The sequence below is a fragment of the Cyprinodon variegatus genome, unplaced genomic scaffold, assembly GCF_000732505.1.
Source record: "Cyprinodon variegatus isolate N-32 unplaced genomic scaffold, C_variegatus-1.0 Scaffold201, whole genome shotgun sequence".
In the NCBI taxonomy this organism is placed as follows: domain Eukaryota; kingdom Metazoa; phylum Chordata; class Actinopteri; order Cyprinodontiformes; family Cyprinodontidae; genus Cyprinodon; species Cyprinodon variegatus.
The window spans coordinates 707827-729792 of NW_015150654.1; the positions used below are offsets into that span (position 1 = coordinate 707827).

General features: G+C 38.2%; 2 protein-coding genes and 1 long non-coding RNA gene across 3 annotated transcripts in view; 2 read left to right on the top strand and 1 right to left on the bottom strand.

The window, feature by feature from the left end:
• The window catches only part of snapin (SNAP-associated protein), a 5940-nt gene extending 1782 nt beyond the window's left edge, over positions 1–4158 (bottom strand). The window contains exons 1-3 of the mRNA XM_015379841.1: positions 4005–4158; positions 3805–3851; positions 3581–3699 (exon numbers count right to left, since the gene is read on the bottom strand). Coding sequence (XP_015235327.1) covers positions 3581–3699; positions 3805–3851; positions 4005–4120 — 282 coding nt within the window. The 5' untranslated portion in view covers positions 4121–4158. The remainder of the gene's footprint in view (positions 1–3580; positions 3700–3804; positions 3852–4004) is intronic.
• Positions 4159–4710: 552 nt separating this feature from the next.
• chtop (chromatin target of PRMT1) lies at positions 4711–18668 on the top strand. Its single transcript, XM_015379845.1, has 6 exons — positions 4711–4963; positions 7281–7369; positions 8391–8541; positions 17500–17671; positions 17751–17900; positions 17985–18668. Exons 2-6 carry the CDS (start codon positions 7305–7307, stop codon positions 18185–18187), a joined length of 741 nt encoding a protein of 246 aa, XP_015235331.1. The 5' UTR covers positions 4711–4963; positions 7281–7304; the 3' UTR covers positions 18188–18668.
• Positions 10284–11748, top strand: LOC107087972. The gene is made up of 2 exons (XR_001481361.1): positions 10284–11216; positions 11286–11748. It is a non-coding gene; the product is annotated as an uncharacterized LOC107087972 (long non-coding RNA).
• Positions 18669–21966: the final 3298 nt, after the last annotated feature.

Here is a 21966-nt window from a genome sequence, read left to right on the forward strand (position 1 = left end):
TTTAAGGCCGATACCGATAGGGGGCCGATTATATCGTGCATCCCTATATAAAAGTGTGAGTGTGTGCGTGAATTGGTGAATGAATGTAGTGTAAAGCGCTTTGGTCAAGTTACCTGACTTGAAAAAAGGCGCTATATAAGTACATGCCATTTACCAAATGTTAAATGGTCTCTACTCACGTAGCTTTAATTTTACTTTGACCTACATTCATTCACCCATTCAGGCACACACTCGCACACTGATGGTGGCAAAACTACAGCTGCCCTGGGGCTCACTGACAGAAGCGTGGTGGCCGTACAATGGCGCCTCCGGGCCCTCTGACCACCATCAGCAGGCAATGCAGGTGAAGTGTCTTGCCCAAGGACACAATGACACTGAATAGCAGGAGCTCGTAAAGAACCCTCTGACTGCAGGGCAAACTCCTGCACCGACGCCACTGTCGTCTATGAATAACGGTAAGCCAATGAAAGCGAACCAACAAAATGCATTAAATGTAATTTGGGAGCAACTAAGGAGCAGAGTATGTTCATTTAAAAAATTCAGTTTCACAGTATTATTGTAACATACAGTAAATTCCAGACTATAAGCCGCTTTTTTCCTGCTGTTTGAACACTGTGGCCTATAATACAGTGCGGCTAATACAGGTTTTTTTCATGCTGCCGTGTGAAAACATCCAGCATCACCGGCGGGTTTGGGAAGGCTGGGCTGCAGCGGGATGAAGAGGAGCGCGAGTGCTCAGGTGAGAGCGACAGCATCCTGAAGCTGTTCCATTCAGACACCGAGGAAGAGGACTTTGAGGGTTTTAGTTCGCAGGAGGAAGAAGAAAGTGATTAATGACTTTTCCTGGTCGGCTGCAATGTTCTGTGCGTTGTTCAATTAAAAGTATCGGTATATGCAGCGTTATTTGCGTGTTACCGACACATACGTATATCTAAATGTGTTACAGGTAGTTTGAAAAAAAAAAGCATTTATAATACTTACTGTATTTGTTTGTTTTATCATACGGATTAAATCAAACGTTAAAAAAATGCTCACGTGTAATATCTTTATTTGTAAATATCTAATACAACGTGGGAAACCTGCGGCTTAAAATCCGGTGCGGCTTATAGAACTACAAAATTGATTTCCTTTCTAAAATTAGAGCGTGCGGCTTGTAATCAGGTGCGCTCTATAGTCTGGAATTTACGGTACTCATTTTGCGCTTATTTACTCTGTCACTTTTATCATCCTTTGTGATGAACTAGTGGAAACACCTATTAAAACCTCAGTGCAAACAGTCTGTGGTCCACAGTTGCATAGATCTGTGTAATAGACCTGAGGCGCAACAGGGGCTGCAATGTTGCCTTCAAGCCAGTGTTGTTTTTATCAACAGTGATGAGATTATTTCGTTGAAGCTCCTTTTTTTTCATGACGATAAACTGAACAGAACAATAAAACTGACGAGCTAAACATGGATACTTGAGAACGAAAAGAAGATGAGTTTTCGTCAACGAGACGAAACTAAATAAAAACTAGCGGATGGTGGGTCAGAGATTTAAAACGCAGCATTGTGCTGTAATCTGTTAGACAAGCTAAGCAACATTAGCCGCGCTGCTGCGCCTGTTTGACAACACAGCCCACCCGCCGCGCAGCGCTGCACATTCTGCATGAGAACAGATGGACCCTGGCAGCAGCAGCAGGGGGGAAAATGACCCAGAATCATCCGGTTCTGCAAACTCTGATCTTCCAGCTGAGCTGCAGAAATGCTTGAATGTGCAGCTTAGCTCAGAGTCTGCGCTTCACGCTCCACTCTGATGGTTCGCTCTCAGCAGTCTGGCTCTACCTGCTCTCGCTGCTTAATAAACTATGTGGCTGATAATTCTCTGCCAAGCGTAAAAAAAACCCTATTAAGATTTTATCTCTAATTTCTACCAAACGTTATATCCAAATAAAATATTTCATTGCATTCTGTTTTTGGCTAAAGAGCCAGGAGAAAAAGAACATAGATCTTTGTATATTTCTCTCTCATTTTTCCCATTTCTATCTATTCAAATATAATCTAAATCTTCATTAAAACATTTTCTCTGTTTCCTAGTTAGCATATTCATTCAGTTTAGGTCTGGATTGCCATGACATCACAAGGTAATTATGGAGGTTCTCTGTGTATTTTTTATTATATCATAACCCTGTGAATTTAAATCTACTTTGACCCCTGACCTATGGAAGAGGATTAGGGCCACTGAAAAAAAAAGTTCACAGATTTTTACATTTTATTTCAGTTTAACATAGGAAAAAAGTCAGAATTCTGACTTTAATCTCAGAATTCTGAGAAAAATATGTTAAACTGAAATAAAATTTAAAAATCAGTTAACTTTTTTTTTTTGCAGTGGCCCTAATCCTCTTCCGTACTGACCAGCAATAATCAAGAGGTAAATTGAAGAAATAAAGCAAAAATTGCCAAAGCAGATGTTCCAAAAAAGTAAAAAAAAAAAACAAAAAAAAACAATCCACTGGACTTTGGTGCTTTTTCAATTTAAAATGTGGTGGAACAAACAATTATCATGTTTTCTAAGCTACTGTATAAAGCCTGGAACTCAACGCTATTCCTGATATTTTGAATTGAAAAAGCTTCCTGGATGGGAAGAGAAACATCTTCAAACTTGGAGTCCAGAGCATGTTTTTTATTTTTTTATTTTATTGAATGACTCTGACCTTGATGACTGAGAATCTTCACCAGCTCATTGAAAGAAGAGAGTTTTTGTTCTTTACTTTTTTGGAGCAATGAACATTGTGTTGTTCAATGTGTAACGCATAATTTATAGTAGATCAGGAAGTATTTGCGGGATGGAAAGGTTGTATTTTTAAAATGATTCCTTTATTGTGCATTTTATCAGCTTGTCTTTCTGCTATATTAACCAATATGATGTGTTGAACTAGATCTGCTATTTTCACAGCTTTTGTGAGACTTTTTTTTTTTTATAAAATAGGGCATTAATTCATAAAAAAAACTTTATTTGAATTCTATAAATCAATTTTCCGCCCAACAGCAATGATAAACTGCACAGCAGCATTCTATACCCAGCTATTGTAGTATCTAGGCTAGAGCTGTAAGTCTGGTAAAGAATCTAGTTAATATTGTAAAGTGTAAAGGTTAAAATGTTTTTGCAACATAAAACTGACTAAAACCTTAGATTATAGTTGCCTAAAACCGATTAACAGTACCACATATCGTAATGACTAAATGTAACTAAAACTAATAATAGTCTTCGTCCTGAAGACTAAAACTAAATCAAAGATGGCTGTCAAAAATGACACCGCTTTCAGCAATAAGTAAAGGGTTCTAATCCCAGCATTGTCTTTCTTCATGCAGGTTCCATGCACAGGTTCTCTTTGGGTACTCCAGATTCACCCCTAATTTCACCATCATGGCTGTCAGTTAATTGGCTCCTTCAAGTTAATTGTTCAAAGCAGAGCAGGTAACAATTGTGGTGCCTGGTTTTGATAATCATTGGTTTATTATGGTTTTAATCATCCCTGTTGATCCTCTTTGTTGTGTGTGGGTGAGGTTAAAGGAAGTCGAAGGCAAAGTCTGGATACTAACCTGAGCATTTTGTAGAATATTGTTGACCAGCACTACTCTACGTCTTGCATTAAGTAGTTTCTTCACATAAGGATCCAGGTCTAATACAACCTTCTGGTGTTCATTTATCCTTATTAACTCTGTAAAACACACAAAATACAATCATTACAAAGCAATGTTTCATTTTTTCTAAACAATATAAATATTAATATTTTTTTTAATGAAAACAAACACAAAGAGATTACCTGTGGCCAGGTTGTCTATATGCTCTCTTAATTCCACCTGACTTTCTCTGCAAAAAAAAATAAATAAATAAAATAATTAGGTAAGGAAATAAAAGGTCTAATGATGCACTGCAGAGCTGAGGGGTTGTTTTTAAAATGGGAATATCACGTGACAATGAGCCAGTTCAGCTGTTCAGGTTCTGAGCCACGATCTAGTTTACCTGACCGAGTGCACGTGCACATCCAGCTGCTGGACCGCTGGTGTCAACAGCTCCAACAGTCCTTCTCCTACAGGATCGGAACCGGCCGAAGATTCAACCACTCCGACGGCAGCCATTCCGCTGAGGAAGCAGGAAAAAAACAAAAAAACACAGACAGGAAACCACGTGACTGTGACCCTACTAAGAGGATTGCCAATGCTACGTTCGATGACAGTTCGGGATTTAAAGTTTCAAGGTTCACATATGAACTGAAATTAAATACCTTCAAGGCGTCAAGCCCTAACCAACGTCCACACATTAAATTATCACTTTATGAGCAATGCTATATATATATATATATATATATATATATATATATATATATATATATATATTATAGATATATATAGATAGATAGATAGATAGATAGATAGATAGATAGATAGATAGATAGATAGATAGATAGATTTTGTTTGGCCTAAATCTCAATAATTGTTTAATATCTGACAAATGAAATGCATTTTAACCTCCGTAACATTTTTAACAAGCATATGTTTTTTAATGTAATGAATACAATAACACACATAAACCTGGTTACAAAATATTTTGCGGATTAAAACGTCCGAAGTGAGAACGGGACTGACTTGAATCTTTGGGGTTTCCAATTTACTGCTGACATTGAACACAACATTCTCACCATTTTCCTCCCCGAGCTCTCCAAGCAGCACCATTTTAGCCACATAGGTGGCTGGACGCAAACGGGACGCGATTATTTAGGGGTGGTTGTTTTTTTTTTCGTTAGCTCACAGGTTATTCAATTCCGTTTTTACTTTCTTTGCCAACTGAAAGGGAAAAGATTCTTTCATTCTTTCTTTCAAACTGAAAATCAGGACACCCAAAGGAGGGCTAGCAGGAGGAGCTAGCTGCTAAAGCTAACCGCCCCAGATCTCAGTCCTTTCTCCACAGAACCAGCATCAACAGTAAGTATAAAACTAAACACTGTGCTATTGCTGAAATAATGAAAATAGTATTTCATTACTTTTAATTTCATTCATCGATTTATAAAATGGTTTAAAACATTGAAGCATTGAAATCCCAACGAGTACCGAGAGATACTAAATTTGTTCTACCAGTTCAGAATAAATTTAACATTTATAGTAGAAAGTTTTTGCTAAAGAACAAAATAGTCAGTTTTCTTTAGAAAAGTCCCGGTTCGGTCGTTAACGGGTTGACTCTACTGAACAGGCCCAGAGAGGCAGCCTGGAGTCTGGGTGAAACTTCCAGTAGGAGCTGAAAAAAACTAAAATATATAGATAATCAAAAATGTTTTTAAGTGGGGTAAAAAAATGCACATTTAAAATATTAGTGAGAGAAAACACAGGTGGACGGAAAATGCAGGTATTGAATGTAGCTTTTTGTTACCAAGGAAAACAAATGAGAAAGTTGTTGTCCCCTAAATGGTCAGGTCTCTCTGAGCAGCAGCAACTGGAGCAGGTTTTTATTCTCATCATGTCCACAAAATGTTCCTGATACTGACCTCAGATGCACACATATAATGCAGACATCATTTAAAACAAGTGTGCATGAAGGAGAATGCTAAAGGTTAAACATGAAAAGTAGTATTTATATAAAGTGTAGCTTTGTCTGAAATTAGCTGAAGGTTTCTTTGATTTTCAGCAGTGGGAGTTTTACTCTCTGACTGCATGGATGAGATTCCCTTCACTGCTTTGGGAAAGATGCTGTTCATTTGGTTTTTGATTTTGTTACTGATTTGTTTTTTTCCTGAGTGAACAGCAAAAGGTGCTAAAGGAGGGCTGTTTGCAGAACCTGTCTTCCACCCCATGTGGCACAGTGATGATGCCAAAAATAGTCTTAATTAATATCAAGGTCTGACATAGCACTGGGATATTTTAAAATAGTTTAGCACAACACATGTGTATATATATATATATATATATATATATATAATATATATATATATAAATAAATAAATTTAGGACTAAAACAATTAATCAATTAATGAAATAATTATCAACAAATGTAGTAATCAGCTGTTAATTGGAGTATAGAGACTCTAAAACATGCTTTTAGCTCTGTTTGGTGGCAATTATACCAAAATTGGAAGAAAGGAAAAAAAAGAAAAAGAAAAAAAATATATATATATATATGTAAATGTTTGAGTTTATCCTGATTTAATTTTGTAAAAAGTCTTTGGCTAACCGATTATCAATTAATTGGAAGAATAACCAGTTGATTTATCTATTTGCAAAATAATCTTTAGTTGCAGCCCTGATGTCACACTTTCAAATCTCTTTTATTTATTTGATTGTGTGAACGTTATTTTACACGTTTTAGCCGTTTCGTTTTTTATCTGTACTGTTTTATGTTTTTACTTCTTTTGTACAGCACTATGGCTGTTTCTAAGTGCTTAACAAATAGGAATGGTTTGGATATATTAGGGGTGGGGGGGATCAATTTGACAATATATTGTAATTTTCGGCTGCCTGATATAATATCGATCTTTCAGTTCTGAATATCAATCAAAAGAAAATGTATGTAAAACAATGAGGGGAAAATAGTTCCCTCTGCACAGCCATTCTGGTAGATGGGGCTGTGTCGGCTGTGCGATGCGGCGCCATATCTGTAGTTTGATGCAGTTACAGTGGAAGACGTGGACCAACTCAAACCCCAAACAACATGGATTCTGATGAACATATTAGACAATTGCTTTTTTATTTATACATTTAATTTTGACAGCTGGGTAAAATATCGGCATATATAGAAATACTGTAATATCGTGACATCCTATTGTGACATGCATTGTATCGCAATCCTTTCCCCCAGTAAATAGGGCTGCAACTAACGATTATTTCGCAAATTGATTAATCTGTCGATTATTTTTTCAATTAATTGATTGGTAATCAGATAGCAAATGGTTCCTTAAAGATTTTTTAAATTAAATTAAACCAGGCGAAACTAAATCCTTTACACTTAAGAAAACAAAAAAAAACAACTCTTCTCTTCTTATCATGAGTATTGCATCTTTTTTCTGACCCACAGCTTATTGTTCCTTTATATTCATTGCAAACACACTCCTACTAATGAGGCCAGAGACCCAATGCCGTATAAGCACAGTTTTTAAATGATTTATTATTATTATTATTTTTTATTAGTAAATGGGTCTTTGGATTCATAAACCTATGTTGTCAGTATGTGATATTCCTGCTTTCTTAGTCTAGACTATCGTAAATCTTCCTTAAAGACTAACACATGCTTTTTTTATTCTCTTGTTCCCAGGAATCTACAATCAAATCTCTTAAAATGAGTGCTGCTGCATCCCAAAAAGTAGTGCTGAAAAGCACCACCAAAGTGTCTCTCAATGAGCGGTGAGGCACCATGCACCCTGTCAGCAATTAGTCATCAGAGGCAAAGACCGACTTGGCTTGTTAAGATTTTTAATCTCTTCAAGAGGCTGCTGAGGGGTACTGAACCCAAATGGATGCTGTTCTCATCATTCCCAATGTGTGCACTGCTCACACAACACTGTTCTGCATATCTGTACTTTCTTACACATTGGCTGAAATAAATAGCAAAGCCATCCTGGACCTAAGAGTTCAATCAGGGCTGAATGTGATGAGTAAGCAGTGCATACATGTAGACAAAGGGTAAGCTGTTATTAAGCCTGTGCTGGAGCACATCACTGTTCTAAAACAGCCACGATGGGCGCCATGTTTCTGTAGCACTGTATGCACCAAGTATACATCTTCTAAGATGGGCAGGAAAGCTCAGCACGGCAGAAAAATGCCGCAGCTTCTTATGCTCTTCGTTCAGGTTTTTCTCTCTCGGCCCAGTGGTAACCAAGCTTCTGCTCTTCTCTCTGTCGCTGTTTTTCTCTCTACTCTCCGTAAGACTCAGTCCAAGCCCGGACGTGACCGAATCAACCTCTGTATCCCATTTCCCTTCTACCTTCCCTGCCCGATGCTGGTCACTGTACAAGTCACGGTCCATGCTGTAAGTGGCTGAGTCCAAGCTAATGTCCAGGGCCTCTGCTGCAGCTTGGTGAGATTCCTGACACTCAGCGGGAGGCCTGTAAGTGGCAAATTATTACTCACTTTCTAAAACCTTTATCTCTCCTCTCTCTTTGGATTCACATGTCTTTCTTTCTACTTTATCTGTCCTCTATGAATTTAAAACGCTGATCCTAAACATGAATGAGTTAGCGATGTCAAACAATTGACAGAGAACAGAAGTGGCACCTACTGAAGCAGAAAAGAGCCTTGACTGCCTTTTTGACCACATCTACAATGTGAGAAATGAGTTGATATGGAACCCTGCTTCCTCCTCCTGCTCTTTATATCCCACCCCCATCTTTTATTTCCTCCCTCTTCTTCCCTCCCACCTCTAAAGCTTCACTAACATGCTGAAGAACAAGCAGCCTACTGCGGTAAGCATTCGAGCCACGATGCAACAGCAGCATTTGGCTAGTGCCCGCAATCGCCGGCTGGCCCAGCAGATGGAGAACCGCCCCTCAGTCCAAGCAGCTCTAAATCACAAGCAGGTAAGGTCAAACATCAAATTCTTTACACATCCTTTTTCTGTCAGGAATAGTCCTGCCATTGGTGTATAAACTAACAGATTCTTAAAACCGTTCCGGATCGTAAAGTCTGAGAACTGCTCTTTCTCAAGGCTTGAAACATGCTGGTAAAGTTATGGTTACTAAATCAAGTTTCTGTAATGCTCCTATGAACCTAAAGGAAGTGACACCAGCAGATAATAGCGAAGCCATGATACTTTGATTCAATGTAAACCAATCAAATTACAGCAAGAGAGTCTAGCTGCAGACCTGCGCCGTCAGGACAGGAAGTTTATTTGAAGACTTTCAAAGTAAAATAAAAGCTATTATACCTGAAAAATTGTTTATTTCCTGGGTCTTGATAGAAAAACGTTTGTTTAGTCATGTGTTTAACAATCTATATATTAGATTTGATGAAAATGTGTGATTGTGATGATGGTGGACTACTTTGCATTTACGATTTTATAAAGGAATGGTGTTAGGAGTCTGAGTGCTTGAATATTGAGGACAACGCAGAGATTTAAAAGCTTCTCTTCCAGCTATGGGAAAAGGGGCCCACAGGCTTCCTGCATGTTCCAGCAGCCCTCTGGGTTCAAGCCTTATTTCTTACAGCATTATCTCTGAAAGAGAAGACTCAAAGACACAACTGAAGCTCTCCCTTCTCCTCCTGTGGGAGTGGGAGTGTGATTGATGAGGATTGAGGATGAAATTTAAATCTAATATAGTTTGTTTTTCATTGAGTCCGTGGATGATTTTACATTTACACACTACAGAAGTTCTACATGAAGTGCTGTGCTATGTAGCGCTGATGCAAGCTCAGTTTGATCATATAAGGCAAGTTAACAATACAGATGGTTAAAATGAACAAATAAAGCAAACGGTGGATAAGTAAAGGTCTGTAGAAAATAATAATGAAGTTACCAATAGCCAAAACACTGGAATATTTGTCACTCGTTAAGCTCCACTACCTTTATGACTTTGTGTGTAGTTTTGGTAACTTGGCGTAGCTCACAGGGCTCCTCTTTTTAGCCTTTTTCCCAGTTAGCGCATTGAATGACGCATTAAAGCGTGTTTTTCAAACATGACTTTGGCCGCTAAGAATCTGAATTTTGCTCCCACCGGCAAAAAACCTGCGTCTAAGCTAGGGCTAGGCGATACGACCTAAAATCAATATAAAGATAAATTCTGCAGCTTTACCTCGATAAAGATAAGATCTATCAGAAATAAAGGCAAGTGCAGGAAATGCAACTGATCTATTTCTAATTTACTTATTCAATAAATCAAATTGCATATTGCTTTCAATTAAATATTAAAGTCTTATACTAGGGGTGTAAATATTAATCGTTTTGTATCGATGCATCGATCCAACAGCCAACAATTCGAAGCATCGACACGTCTGCAAGAGTATCGATTGTTTTTTTGTTTTTTTTTTGTTTTGTTTTTTTTTCCCCCCTCTGCTCTGTTTTTATCCACTTGCTTCTGGACGTAATTCTGACTCCGGTGCTGCAGTGGCGTTAAACCTAATTTGCCCTCCTACCTCGCTACCTTTAGCCACTACCCTCTTTCGGCATGCACACACAGTTGCGTAAACAGTAGGCAAGACGGACATGGCGGAGGAAAAAGAAGATGGTGTATTCTTGAGTATTGAAAATAATCAAATCGTTGGGTCAGGAAATCGATACTGAATCGAATTGCCATGATGGGTGTGATTTACACCCCTATCTTGTACCCATTCAAGTTTAAACATTCAACAATGTCTCATTGAACAGGAGAAAAGTGTTTCCTCTCTTGCAAATGTCTTTGCACAAATGTAATGGAGCTTTTTGCACATCTTTGAGTTTAACAGCGTGGCTGTGCTGTAGGTGTTATTTCTGGTAGTTCCAACAGTTTTCAGACAAACTTTGCAGTTCGTGTTCTTTTGCTCAACATCTATGGCGTAATTTTGGTGCTACCCAACTGAGAGTGCAGTGAGAAAAATGTGCATCGTTTAAACCTGCACACCTTCACTTAAAACCGATCTGCCACACGCTCAACTCTGACAATGCGCTCTACACTTTTTCTCTGTGCACTCAGCTTCATCTCTGCTCTCGCTCAGCTCCACGGGATTAACTGATGTAATTTGGTTTGCAGCTGTTAGACGCTTCTTCGATGGGCTCATCCACCTTTCTACGCTTCTGACTGGATGGGTGGAGTCACTTGATTCCCCCCATGCTGCAGAGTCTCAAAGGGGAAGGAAACACCAGCCACTAGTGCACACAGACAAAATGGCAGAATTATTTACAGACTTGTATGCCGAATTTACTGACATGCGAAAATTTGCCCTGGTTACCGTAATGAACGATGGTAACAGTAAAAATCAGGTTTATCGCCCAGCCCTAGTCTAACCCCTCCCTGGCAGCTCTGTGGCCCCTGTCTCCCCGCAGCTGGGCGTCTGGTGACGCCTTCATACTGGGTTAGCATTGATGATGTCACCAATGCGGAAGTAATCAGGAAAGTAAACAATGGAGAGCAAGCATTAATGGAAGCCAGGTCGTAGTCGATGTGCTTTTATCTGTCTGAATCCCTCTCACCAGAGCTGCTCCATGTTTATAGAATGTAAACAGAGTAGTTTCTGCTTGATAGATTAGAAGTGACTGGCGTGGTTAGTTCAATGGTATCATGTAATTTAGCAGGTTGACCCGGCCCTGGTGTTACACAGCAGGCCAATTGATCCCATATAATAGAATTAGCTTTTTTTAATTCACTACCAACTGAGCTTGTTTCACCGCCGCGATGTTTGCTGCTCTGCTCTGCTGAAAGCCGGGTAGTCATGTGGCTTTACCTGTAGCTGCGCACACTGTCTACACAGTGTTATAAAATCGCAGTCTTTCCTGCGATTACACAGCATCGAAATTACGATTGCATTAATCCTGCAGCACTACTATATGTTTAAATCCATTTCAACTGGATAAGGTTTAAAATGCAAGAAAATATCAAAATAATAAAATTATCACAGTTCTTTTATAAAGAGGTATCTAATGTGTGTTTGCATGTATTATGTTATATATTCTTTATTTTGTTACTATTGTTTGTGATGTTCTTCCCTTTGCTGTTGGACCATAAAGATTTGCCACTAAAGGGTCTGAACTTAGCTTTGTGTTCTCACAGTGAATAATATGTAGATACATGATCAGAATAAATAATAACTTCTGGGAAAAAAAACAGTAGACTAAATTAACTTTCAAATCTCTATTTTATATTCTAGGAAGTGTTTTTATCTTCAAAAACAGCAAATTTCACAGCGTGACGTGCAGTTTTTAACTTTTAAAACATGATTTTCTTGGTCTTTAAGAAGGGATGTTTAAGTGAGCAATCTCTTTGCACTGTTGCCCCAATCAGGGGGGGAAAAAGGATCTGTATTTTTACTGTGGACTGCATTTTATTTCATGTGGAGGTTTGAAATTACAGCAGTCCTATTATGCACATTTAAGAATTTTTTTTTTTTTATCCTCAAAATAAAAGTAACACAAAAAATCTGAATTCTTTATTGTTTTTCTGCAGTTCCAACGATCAAGAAATCATAATAGATTAATACTTCAATAAAAGTTATACTCAAAGCTCCAGATAGCGTACGGCAGGTTAGTCACATGGTGTCATTTTCTCCAGGATGCCCTGCATGGAAATTCAATCATGAATGTATATCATGTATGAGCCTTATAAGTTTCTGTGGCTCCAGACAAATCTGTTTTTTTTTTTGGTTTTGTTTTTTTGGTCCAGTGTGGCTCTTTGAACGTTTTGGCTCACTGACCCCTCGCCTGGGGAATGATTAAATAACTCTGGTGTAGAAGGTATAACCTCAGTAAAAGCAGCTTTAAGATCTCCAAATTAGTTAAAAAAAACAATCCGCTGGACTTCGTTTTCAAGTTTGAAGACGTTTGGAAACGACATCCAGAGGATTTTTTTTTTCCTTTTTTGGAATGACTTTGACCTTGATGACTGAATCAGATATTTTGTTTATTTAGTCCTTGAAGAACTCAAGCAGTTGGAACAAGAAATGAAAAACTGTTATTTAAAAAAATAATAATAATAATAAAATGTGGGATTGGTATGAAATGAAATTTTTTTAGTTTAACTGACCTAAATTCTTGGCTCAAAACGTCTGAAACATATATGACTGATTTATGCGTTTAACCTTCACCCAGTGGTAGACTTTAGAAGGTGATCTGGGACTCCAGCTCCTTCCGTCGGAGGCGGAGGGACGGCTGCCCGCCTGGTTGGCGAGCTGCTGCTGAGAAACACGAACCTGATTTTTGAATGGAGTGGGATTTTAATAAACCCTATTTGAGTTTAACTAACCTTTATTCACACCCTAAAAATATATCAAAACTTTATTTTGTATTTCAGTTTTTACTGTGGCGGTTCTACTGGTTTAATTTGAGAGAGATGGAAATCAGCAATATTTACTAAATTGCTGCGTAAACCTGTCAAGATTAGATTTTTCTCTCTAAGATCTGCGTATTTTAATCAAATAGGCTTCAATCAGTGAATTATGTTATTTTACCAAACCAATGGCATACATCAGCATATTGAAGAGCTTTTAAATATGTCAACCCTACCAGTTTTTACCAGTTTTCAAATATTTTTGGTTTTTAGAAATATTATATTTCTCAGGTTCAATTAATTTTATTCTTCGAGTTTTGAGTGAACAAACTTTATTAGCTCCAGGTTGTAGATAGGAGATTGAAGCAGTAGGGGGCGCTGCCCCCAACTTAGTGGACCCTGATAGTTATGTTGGCCACCTAAAGGGTTTATGTTTCTTATATTGACCCAGGTTCATCATTATTACTGTAAAAGTTCACAATAGAAACTAACAAGTCTGATATTATAATCTGTATCGATCCCAATATTGACAAAAATTCTTTATCAAGTTTAGGTGAAAATGGAGCCAATTAACAGGAAGAGATGTTCTTTGTTTATAGCTTTGCTTAATTAAAGTTAGGTTAAATATCTCTTTCATTTGTTTATATTGTTTAAAGTTTATTTTTTGAACATCTGTTATTGATTTACTACATAAGCAATGTAATGCCAGTTGTCATTTTTAGTATTATTTTTTGTTAGAAATTTGTTGTATTTATGACTTCACCCCCCCCCCCCGACATTATAATAATCTCAGGTCGCCTCTTTGCATATATTTGTTTATATCCACACGTATTTTCTTGTAGAGGGTTTTTTTTTGTCTTTTTTTTTAGCAAATATGTCACGTTTTTAAAAATTATTATTATTGCCTTGTTTACTACCTTTATATTATTGCCTTAGCTTAATACATATTATATTAAATATAACACATACTATTTAAAAAAAAACAACTTAATTAGCTTAAATTTCTTTAAGCTACTTGAGTTTATATGACTTTTTAATGAGATGGATTCATCATATATTAAGATAGCTGCAAATAGGTTTAAAAGCAGCTGTGGAGTCTTTAAAATTTGATAACTGTAAATGATTTTTATGAGTAAATCTAGCAGGCGTGTCCCGTTAAAACCTTTTAATTTCAGATATGATACCAATTGGCAGAAATCATACCAGCTTTTATTACTTACTTTGTATTGTAGAATGTAAGAAATGCTTGATCAAGTAATATTACTAAAAATGGGAACAAAAGTCAACAAAGAAAAGATTAAATTAACCAGTGAGTTATAGACGCTGTAACAGAAGGAGATGATAATAGTTTGGCTAATATTGGATCAGGAAATCCCTAAAATCTAGCATGTTTCTGCTCGTCTCTCATCATTAAAGTTGTATTTCCACTTGTGGCTATGTAATGTTCAGCTTGTCATAATTATTGATTGTATGAATGTGGGTGACCTTCCAAGAATCTCTTCATGATTCGCTATTAAGTTTTAACAGGAAGGAAAGTAATGTTCTAGCTCAGGCTGATTTTATAGGTGCTTTTTTAATTTCCATCTGATCCCCTTTGTCACCAGCCAATCCGTAGCGGTAGCACCATCCATACCATCTGCTTGTTTGTGCTAGCAGATATTCAAACAGGTCGCCCTCGATTTTACTTTATAATAAAATACCTAAATAACATTTTTCCCTCACTAAAGTAAGTAAGCGTACTAAACTATAATAAATGAAAGGTTAATAATGTATTGCTTGAGAAAATAAATGCATTTATGCTCGTCGCTATAAGCATGCTTGGTGTGAGGAATCGAGTCAATGAGTCGACGCCATCAGCTGGTTTTCCTTAGAAAACTTTGAATCAGTTTGACTGGATGATCTGGTTGCATTATCTCTATAAAGTGCCTTTGAGATGATGTGTTTTGAATTGCCGCTATATAAAGAATCTGAATTGAACAATTGAAGTATTCCTGCTCTGCAAAAGCGCTGCTCCAAGAATTGCGGCAAGAAAGTTCTGGGTACGATTCCTGGCTTGGGGTCTTTCTGCATGGAGTTTGCATGTTCTCCCTGTGCATGCATGAGTTCTCTCTGGGTACCCGGCTTCAGATTCACCAGTTTTTGCAAAGTGAGGACATTTTGCTGGTCCTCACATGCTATTTTGCTAATGGTTAGGTTTAGGGCTAAGGTGTGAATGGTTAGGGTGAGGGTGAGGTATGCATTGGTAATGGTTAGGGTTAGACGTTAGTTTTAGGGTTAGGGCATAGAAAGGGTTGAAAATGACTGACAATCAATGGGAGTAACACATGGTCCTCACTACATGCAGGGTTCCTGCGGGTCCTTAAAAAGTCTTAAAAGGCATTGAATTCTTCAAAACAAAACTAAGGCCTTAATTGGTATTAAAATGTCTTAAATTAGTCTTTCATAGGTCTTAATTTTTAAAACATCATAAATAGGATTATTTTTTTTACGATTTATTTTTGTAATCTAAATAAAACGTTAAAATTAAAAAAAAACAACAGCTCGCCATTATTGGTTCCGTTCCGATAGCGGAACCAATAAAAGCGTTGTTGCGGCCGGGACATTTGAGAGATGCACCATTAACTTTTTGTCTGGAAAATATGAGCAAGTGTAAATGTAACCAAAATTGTCTCCAGCCAAGAGTTTTCTCCATGGCTAAAACCAGGGAACATACATGAGGCTCAGTGGATTTAGTGCAAGAAGTCATTCAAGCTCAGAACGATGGGAATTAAGGCAGTGGAGTCGCACATGCGAAGCACAAAGCGTCAAAATGGAGTTACAGAGAAACAGCCGGTATTTCTCAGTTTAGTTCCACCCTTGTCTCTGCAGCGCCTCCACTTATCACCAAATCAAACATACTAAGAAAACCATACAAAGAAAAATAGCTGCAAAAAAGACTTAGCACTGGTTATGTTGGGGCTTTAAAACTGATTAGTTTTGTTCCCTGCTAAAACAAAGTTTGTGAATTCAGTTAAATAATTGTTCAAATATATCTGTCATTTGTGTGTTTTTAGCTTTCTTCCTGTTTGGGAAGCTTTTTGAAATTTGAACCAAATTTGCTTCAGTGGCAAATAGCTGAAAAAAAATCCATTTGAGCATTTTGACACCAAAACTTGTTTTAAATCACTTCAGTATTTCAGTGGTGTAGATTGTCTGTGTTCTTTTATTGTAATATTACATTTTATTCACAAGAACCTTAAGATCACTATGTATAAACATCATAGTGAGTAAATTGATTAAAAATATAAATGCAAATAGTTTGAACTTTCATTCACTTAGACTGAGTATGGTACGTAATGTGGCGTGGCATGCACGGCCCGGGAAATATATAATATAACCCCTGTACTAAATAAAACTTAAACCTGAATTAATGTTTTTAAACACAAATAAATGCAGAAATTAATGTTCATTGCAATGACGTTTAGCCCAAGTTTTTAAGTTAGTGATACTAAATGAAGATGGAGAAAAATTCTGGCTATCACTTAATTCTGCTGGTTAGACTTCTGATGGGATGTGGACCAAGATGACGGCATTAAAGGAAGCTCCCATGTCAATAAAACTAAAATCTGTCCAAATTTTAAAACTGGATTTCTGTCTGAAAATAAAGGATTGGAGAAGGAAAGCAGAGAATCATAAAGGGTAAAAAAAAGTCCAAAGAACAAAAATCTGTAGCCTAAATCCCAGAACGCACCGAATCCGATTTCAGATCCGATCAGAGAGAACATTGTCGGACGAGGTCGCGACATTAGGCGCTTATTGAGAGTCTATGGGGAGAATAGAATAGAAAAGAAAATCCTGTTTTTGTCCCCATTGTGGTGTTACAGCAAAGGTGCTCACACAAATGTGGATCTTAAAGTGAATAAAAAAAACAAGTGGCAGAGTTAAAAAATAAACAGATAAAATATTGTACTGTACAGTGTTTACAAATATAAATAGTGTGCAGTCATCTGAAGAATAAACAATCAATCCAGCTTTGGACATTTTTACAGTTGTGGGTTTAGGAAAATAGCAGCAACACCAGAGATGTGCAAAATGACAGCTGTGATTCAAGCGACTAATACAGAAACTGCAAAACATCAGCATGAATGGATCAGCTGATTGAGGTTGTTGGGAATAGTGGTGGTTCTAGAGTCTTCCAGCTGCTGAAAGGAAGGATCTGTGATAACGCTCCCTGGTGCATTTATGGTGCAGCAGTCTGTCACTGAAGCAGCTTTCCAGTTCAGCACCAGCTTCATGCTTCATGCATGGGGATGATCACACACCCGACACCTGTGTAGCTCCCACTGAGATGGAGAACAGGTCTATTTTGAAAATCGCAATATTGGTTGAAAATAATGGCGATTTAGATTTTTGGAAAAATCGTTTCGGCCCTAATACAAATACGTTCTTGACTTATCTTGCCACTTTAACATTTATGTGAAATGTGTATAATTTTATGTAATTTATTATGTATAATGATCAGTTCTTCCAGGTTGACATTTTTTCCCCTGTGTTCCTTATTTTAGTGTATTAATTGTTAAACTGCATTTGCTTTAATCGTGTCAGAGCCTAAAGCAGCGCCTGGGTAAAGGCAGCATCCAAGCCAGACTGGGCCGGCCTGTCGGGGCACTAATGCGTGGAGGACCTGCCGGGAGCCGAGGCGGCATGCGGGGAATGACCAGAGGAGGATTCAGAGGAGTCAGAGGAGGAATCCTTCGAGGGGGTTTGTCCCTGAGGGGTGCGTGTCAAAACATTCTCTGCTGGTTTAACCAGCTCATCTTTTTCTTTACTAAGATGTTATACTCTTCAAAATTCAGGGAAGCGAATGCTTGCAGGCGGACCGATGCGAGGCCGCGGGATGGCAAACCGCCTGCCAATGCGTAGAGGAGGCCGCTACCGTGGAGGACCTGCTGGACGAGGAGGAATGATGATGATGAGAGGAGGAGGTCGAGGAGGAGTAGCTAGAGGCAAGCGTTTTATTTTCACCTCCTTTGTTTCCTTTTGTTAAGAGATATCCTGTAAACGACATTTCTGTTGCTGTCTTCATGCAGGTCGTGGTGGACTTCGTGGTCGAGGGGGGTTTGCCGGTAGAGGAGGCCGCGGTCGTGGACGGGGCAGAGGAAGCGGTCGGCCGGCAGTAACTCGTGAACAGCTGGACAACCAGCTGGATGCTTACATGTCAAAGACCAAAGGTCACCTGGACGCAGAGCTGGATGCCTACATGGCTCAGGCAGACCCAGAGAGCATGGAGTGACGGACTGAGGGGGCTGCTTAGCTCAAGTCGGGGGGGGTAGTTTAGTGTTCGATGGCGGCGCTGATGGAGGAAGCAGATCGCCATCAAACTCTGAGAGAGCCGCCTGTTGAAAGAACCTTTTCATTGTGGTGTAGTCCTGATGTCTACAGAACTCCATCCATCTTTGGCAGCATCTTTTTCTTTTAAAGTCACGACTGTCTCAGATTTATAAAGTTCCTGGTCTGTGATCCAGGAGATGTCAGCCCTGTGAAAACTTTTTATTATTTTGGAAATAATTTTACTGTTTATCTGCTCAGACCCTTGAAGCAGGTTCTTTGACTTTAGCACATTCATTGACAAACATTGTTGGAATAATTGGTTTAAACATAGAAAGGAGCTTAATTTTTCTTTCTTATTTTATATTTCAAGAAAACTTTATTGTGAAACATTTATATTCCCCCTGAAGCAAAAGGTTTGTTTTAAATAAAATCTGTTAAGTATGGTGAAGTTTCTCTAAAATGTTTTCTTCCCACTGTAACCATTAACATTTTTTTTTATTCACTGGTATTGGGTAATGAGATACTAGAATAAACTTTTTCTACTATGGATCAGTGCTAAATATGTCGACATTTTAAGGGCTATAGATGAATTAATTACTACCAGTCAGTTCTGTAAAGTCATTTAAATTGTGGAAACTAAAGTTGGATTTAAAAGTCTGCTCTGACAGAAGCCGTTTGGTTTCCTCCTAAATCGTCATAAGTCTTGAATTTAATCTCCATGTTAGACCTTTTAAAGGTTTTTATAAATGTGATAGAATTTTTTACATATTTTTATTTTGTCTTTGATTTCATGATAACTGCTGAACACAATGTTTGCTTCTCTCTAATTGAAGAAAATATTTAACAAGGTTTGGTTTGTTTAGAAATAAACGGCAGTGGTTTATGTTAAATAGATGAATGAGCACTGAAGTTGCAAACCAGAGCTGACGCTAGTTTACTAAAATAGTTTTCTAACATTTCTGCTTTTTCAAGTGATAAAGAATGAAATCAACCTTAAACTTATGTTTTGTTTTATTACTATTATTCTTGTGATTTTAAAACTGAAATAAGGGCTTCTATGGGTGTCAGTGTTAAACTCAAATTTGCAACAACAAAAAAAACGTAATAAGTGTTATTGCAAACCAGCTGCATTTAAAAATAAAATTGTTTTCTGCATTGTATTTCTTACTTTAGCTTTGCTATAATATAAAAAACTTTGTTTTTTTCCCTCTTCGGTTTGGTTAATTTGAGATTTTTTGCAAGCATACTCCTTCACCACTAGAGGGCGTTATTTTGCTTTCTAATCTCAGACCCTTTTAGCACAGTGTTGCTCATCTGACCAAAGATGATTAGATTTGCAGTTATTACCTAAAATGCACAACTATGAAAATTAATCAGGGATTCAGAGCAGAACTGATTTAAAGGTCTTCACACTATTGAACAATGAAGTTATGTCTTGTTGGGCCATAAACCACGGTAGTTATTTTGGACATTAGGGACCAATATTGAACCAGGTCATTGGGTTGGGAGGAAGCAGTTTCGCTCCAGATGAGCTGCTCTACAACTCTCACTCAAGCTTCTGCAACCCTCCTCTAGCCCAGGACAGTTTCACAAGAAACTCCTAGAGAGGTGCCTTTGCTCCCCGCTGTGCTTGAGGACAGAAAAAACACACAGGATCTGAGAGGTTCACATTGGAAGAGGAGCCACCAGGGATCAGAAACTCCAGACTGACCAGAGGCTAAAGTCTGAATGGCTAGCTGCTAATCAGACCGTTTGCAACAATCCTCCTTTCAGTTGGGAAGAGAGTGGAGAAGAACTCCTTCCCTGATTTGTGTCTGCCTGCTTTCCAAAACAGACATGCACAGAGTCAGGGAGAGTTTCCAGCTAAAATCTTTTGTTTCCTTAATGATTTATTGGTAAATTCTTGTGTTTACTGTTGAGTAAAGACAAAGTGTTGACTTCAGGAAGAACTGGCCTAACCATGCTCCACTGCTCATCAACAGCTCAGCTGTAGAGGTGGTCAGCAGCACCACATTCCTGTGGGTGCACATCACAGACACCCTCACCTGGACTGGAAACACCACCTCACTGGTCAAAAGGGCCCAGAAGGTTCCTGGGGAGGACGAGGAGAGCCCCCCTGCCTCCACCCATGCTCCCCACCTTCTCCAGAAGCACCATAGAGAGCGTTCTGAGCAGCTGTCTCACTATGTGGTGTGGAGGCTGCAGCGCCTCAGACTGGAAGAAGGTGAGAACAGCAGAGAGGACCATGGGGGCTCCTCTTCCCTCCATTAAAGACATTTCATCCCAGTGATGCGTGTCCCGAGCCCGTGACATCATCAATGACCCCTCACCCCCTCCCACAGCATGGTGCCTGCATTGAATGCTGTGAAGCACTCAATGCAGGTCCAACAGGTTTCGAAAAAAAACTTCTTCCCCACTGCAATCAGACTGCTAAATGTTAAATAAAATGGGAAAAAAGCATTGAATGTTGGGAAAACTGTAAATCATATCTCAGTCTATGTTTACATTTGATCACCATGTTTACATTTTATCAGCGCTGCACTTTAAGAAATGGAAATGTCATAAGAGCTGCACAAAACAAAGTTTTGTTTTGTATACACCGTGTGTGTACAAAATGACAAAAAGAGATCACATGGTAACACATTGGGTGTTGATTATAAAGCTAAAACAAGCTTTATTACAGCAAGGGTTTAAACACAAATGTAACATTAACTGTCATGTGTTTTCTCATATGCTCATATTTTGACCAAAAGTCACTTAATCGGAATCCTCATGTCTGCTAATGTCTAGCTCAGAAGGTAAAGAATCTAGAAAATCATTTAACAAAACATAACTTGGCCAAATCCTTCAAGATAAACTTTGGTTCTCAAACCTAGCATCCATGCTAAACAGGGATATCATTGCACAACCTCATTTTGAACCATGTTTTTCCTTTGTATAGAGTAGCTTAGGTTAGTTGAGTTTCACTAGTTTTCAGTCAAGAGTTTTTAACAAAAATATGTTTGACTTGGAGTTGAATGATTTTGGTTAATAAACTCTTATATTTTGAACATAATTTGTGGTGAAGTTATTCCATATTTGTGCAGAATTATCAGTTTGACTATGATTTAAACTTGATTCACACCTTCACTTAAATGTTTATCATTTTTTAAAAACTGCCATTGTTCCAGCATGGAGAGACTATAGTCGATCTAAGTATATGTTTTTGTTTGCATTTTCTTATGCTTATTAATGTCAGGTTAAATCTCTCTTGATTTCAGTTTCAATTCAATTCAGCTTATTTCTATAGCGCCAATTCACAACACAAGTCAACTCAAGGCACTCTTCAGTTCACCAGATCATCCAGTCAGATTGATTCAAAGTTTTCTATCTAAGGAAAACCAGTTTATTGCATTGACTCTTCAGCAATCCCTCACACTAAGCATGCTTGTAGCGACAGTGGAGAGAAAAAACTCCCTTTTAACAGGAAGACATCTCCAGCAGAACCAGGCTCAGTGTGAGCGGCCATCTGCTGAGGCTGACTGGGGTTCAAGGATGATGTCAGAGGATGAAGAGAGCACATCCAGCCAGTCACAGTCAGAGAAATAGGACTACACTGAAAAAGAGGTCGATCTCTAACATCTATAAACAAAGTTGTTAATGGCAGCAGCACAGGAACAGACCAGATGAAGCTACTATGAGAAAAAGCAGAGAGAGAGCAGAACGTTAGAGACTGAACTAACAGATCCTGCAGATTCGGAG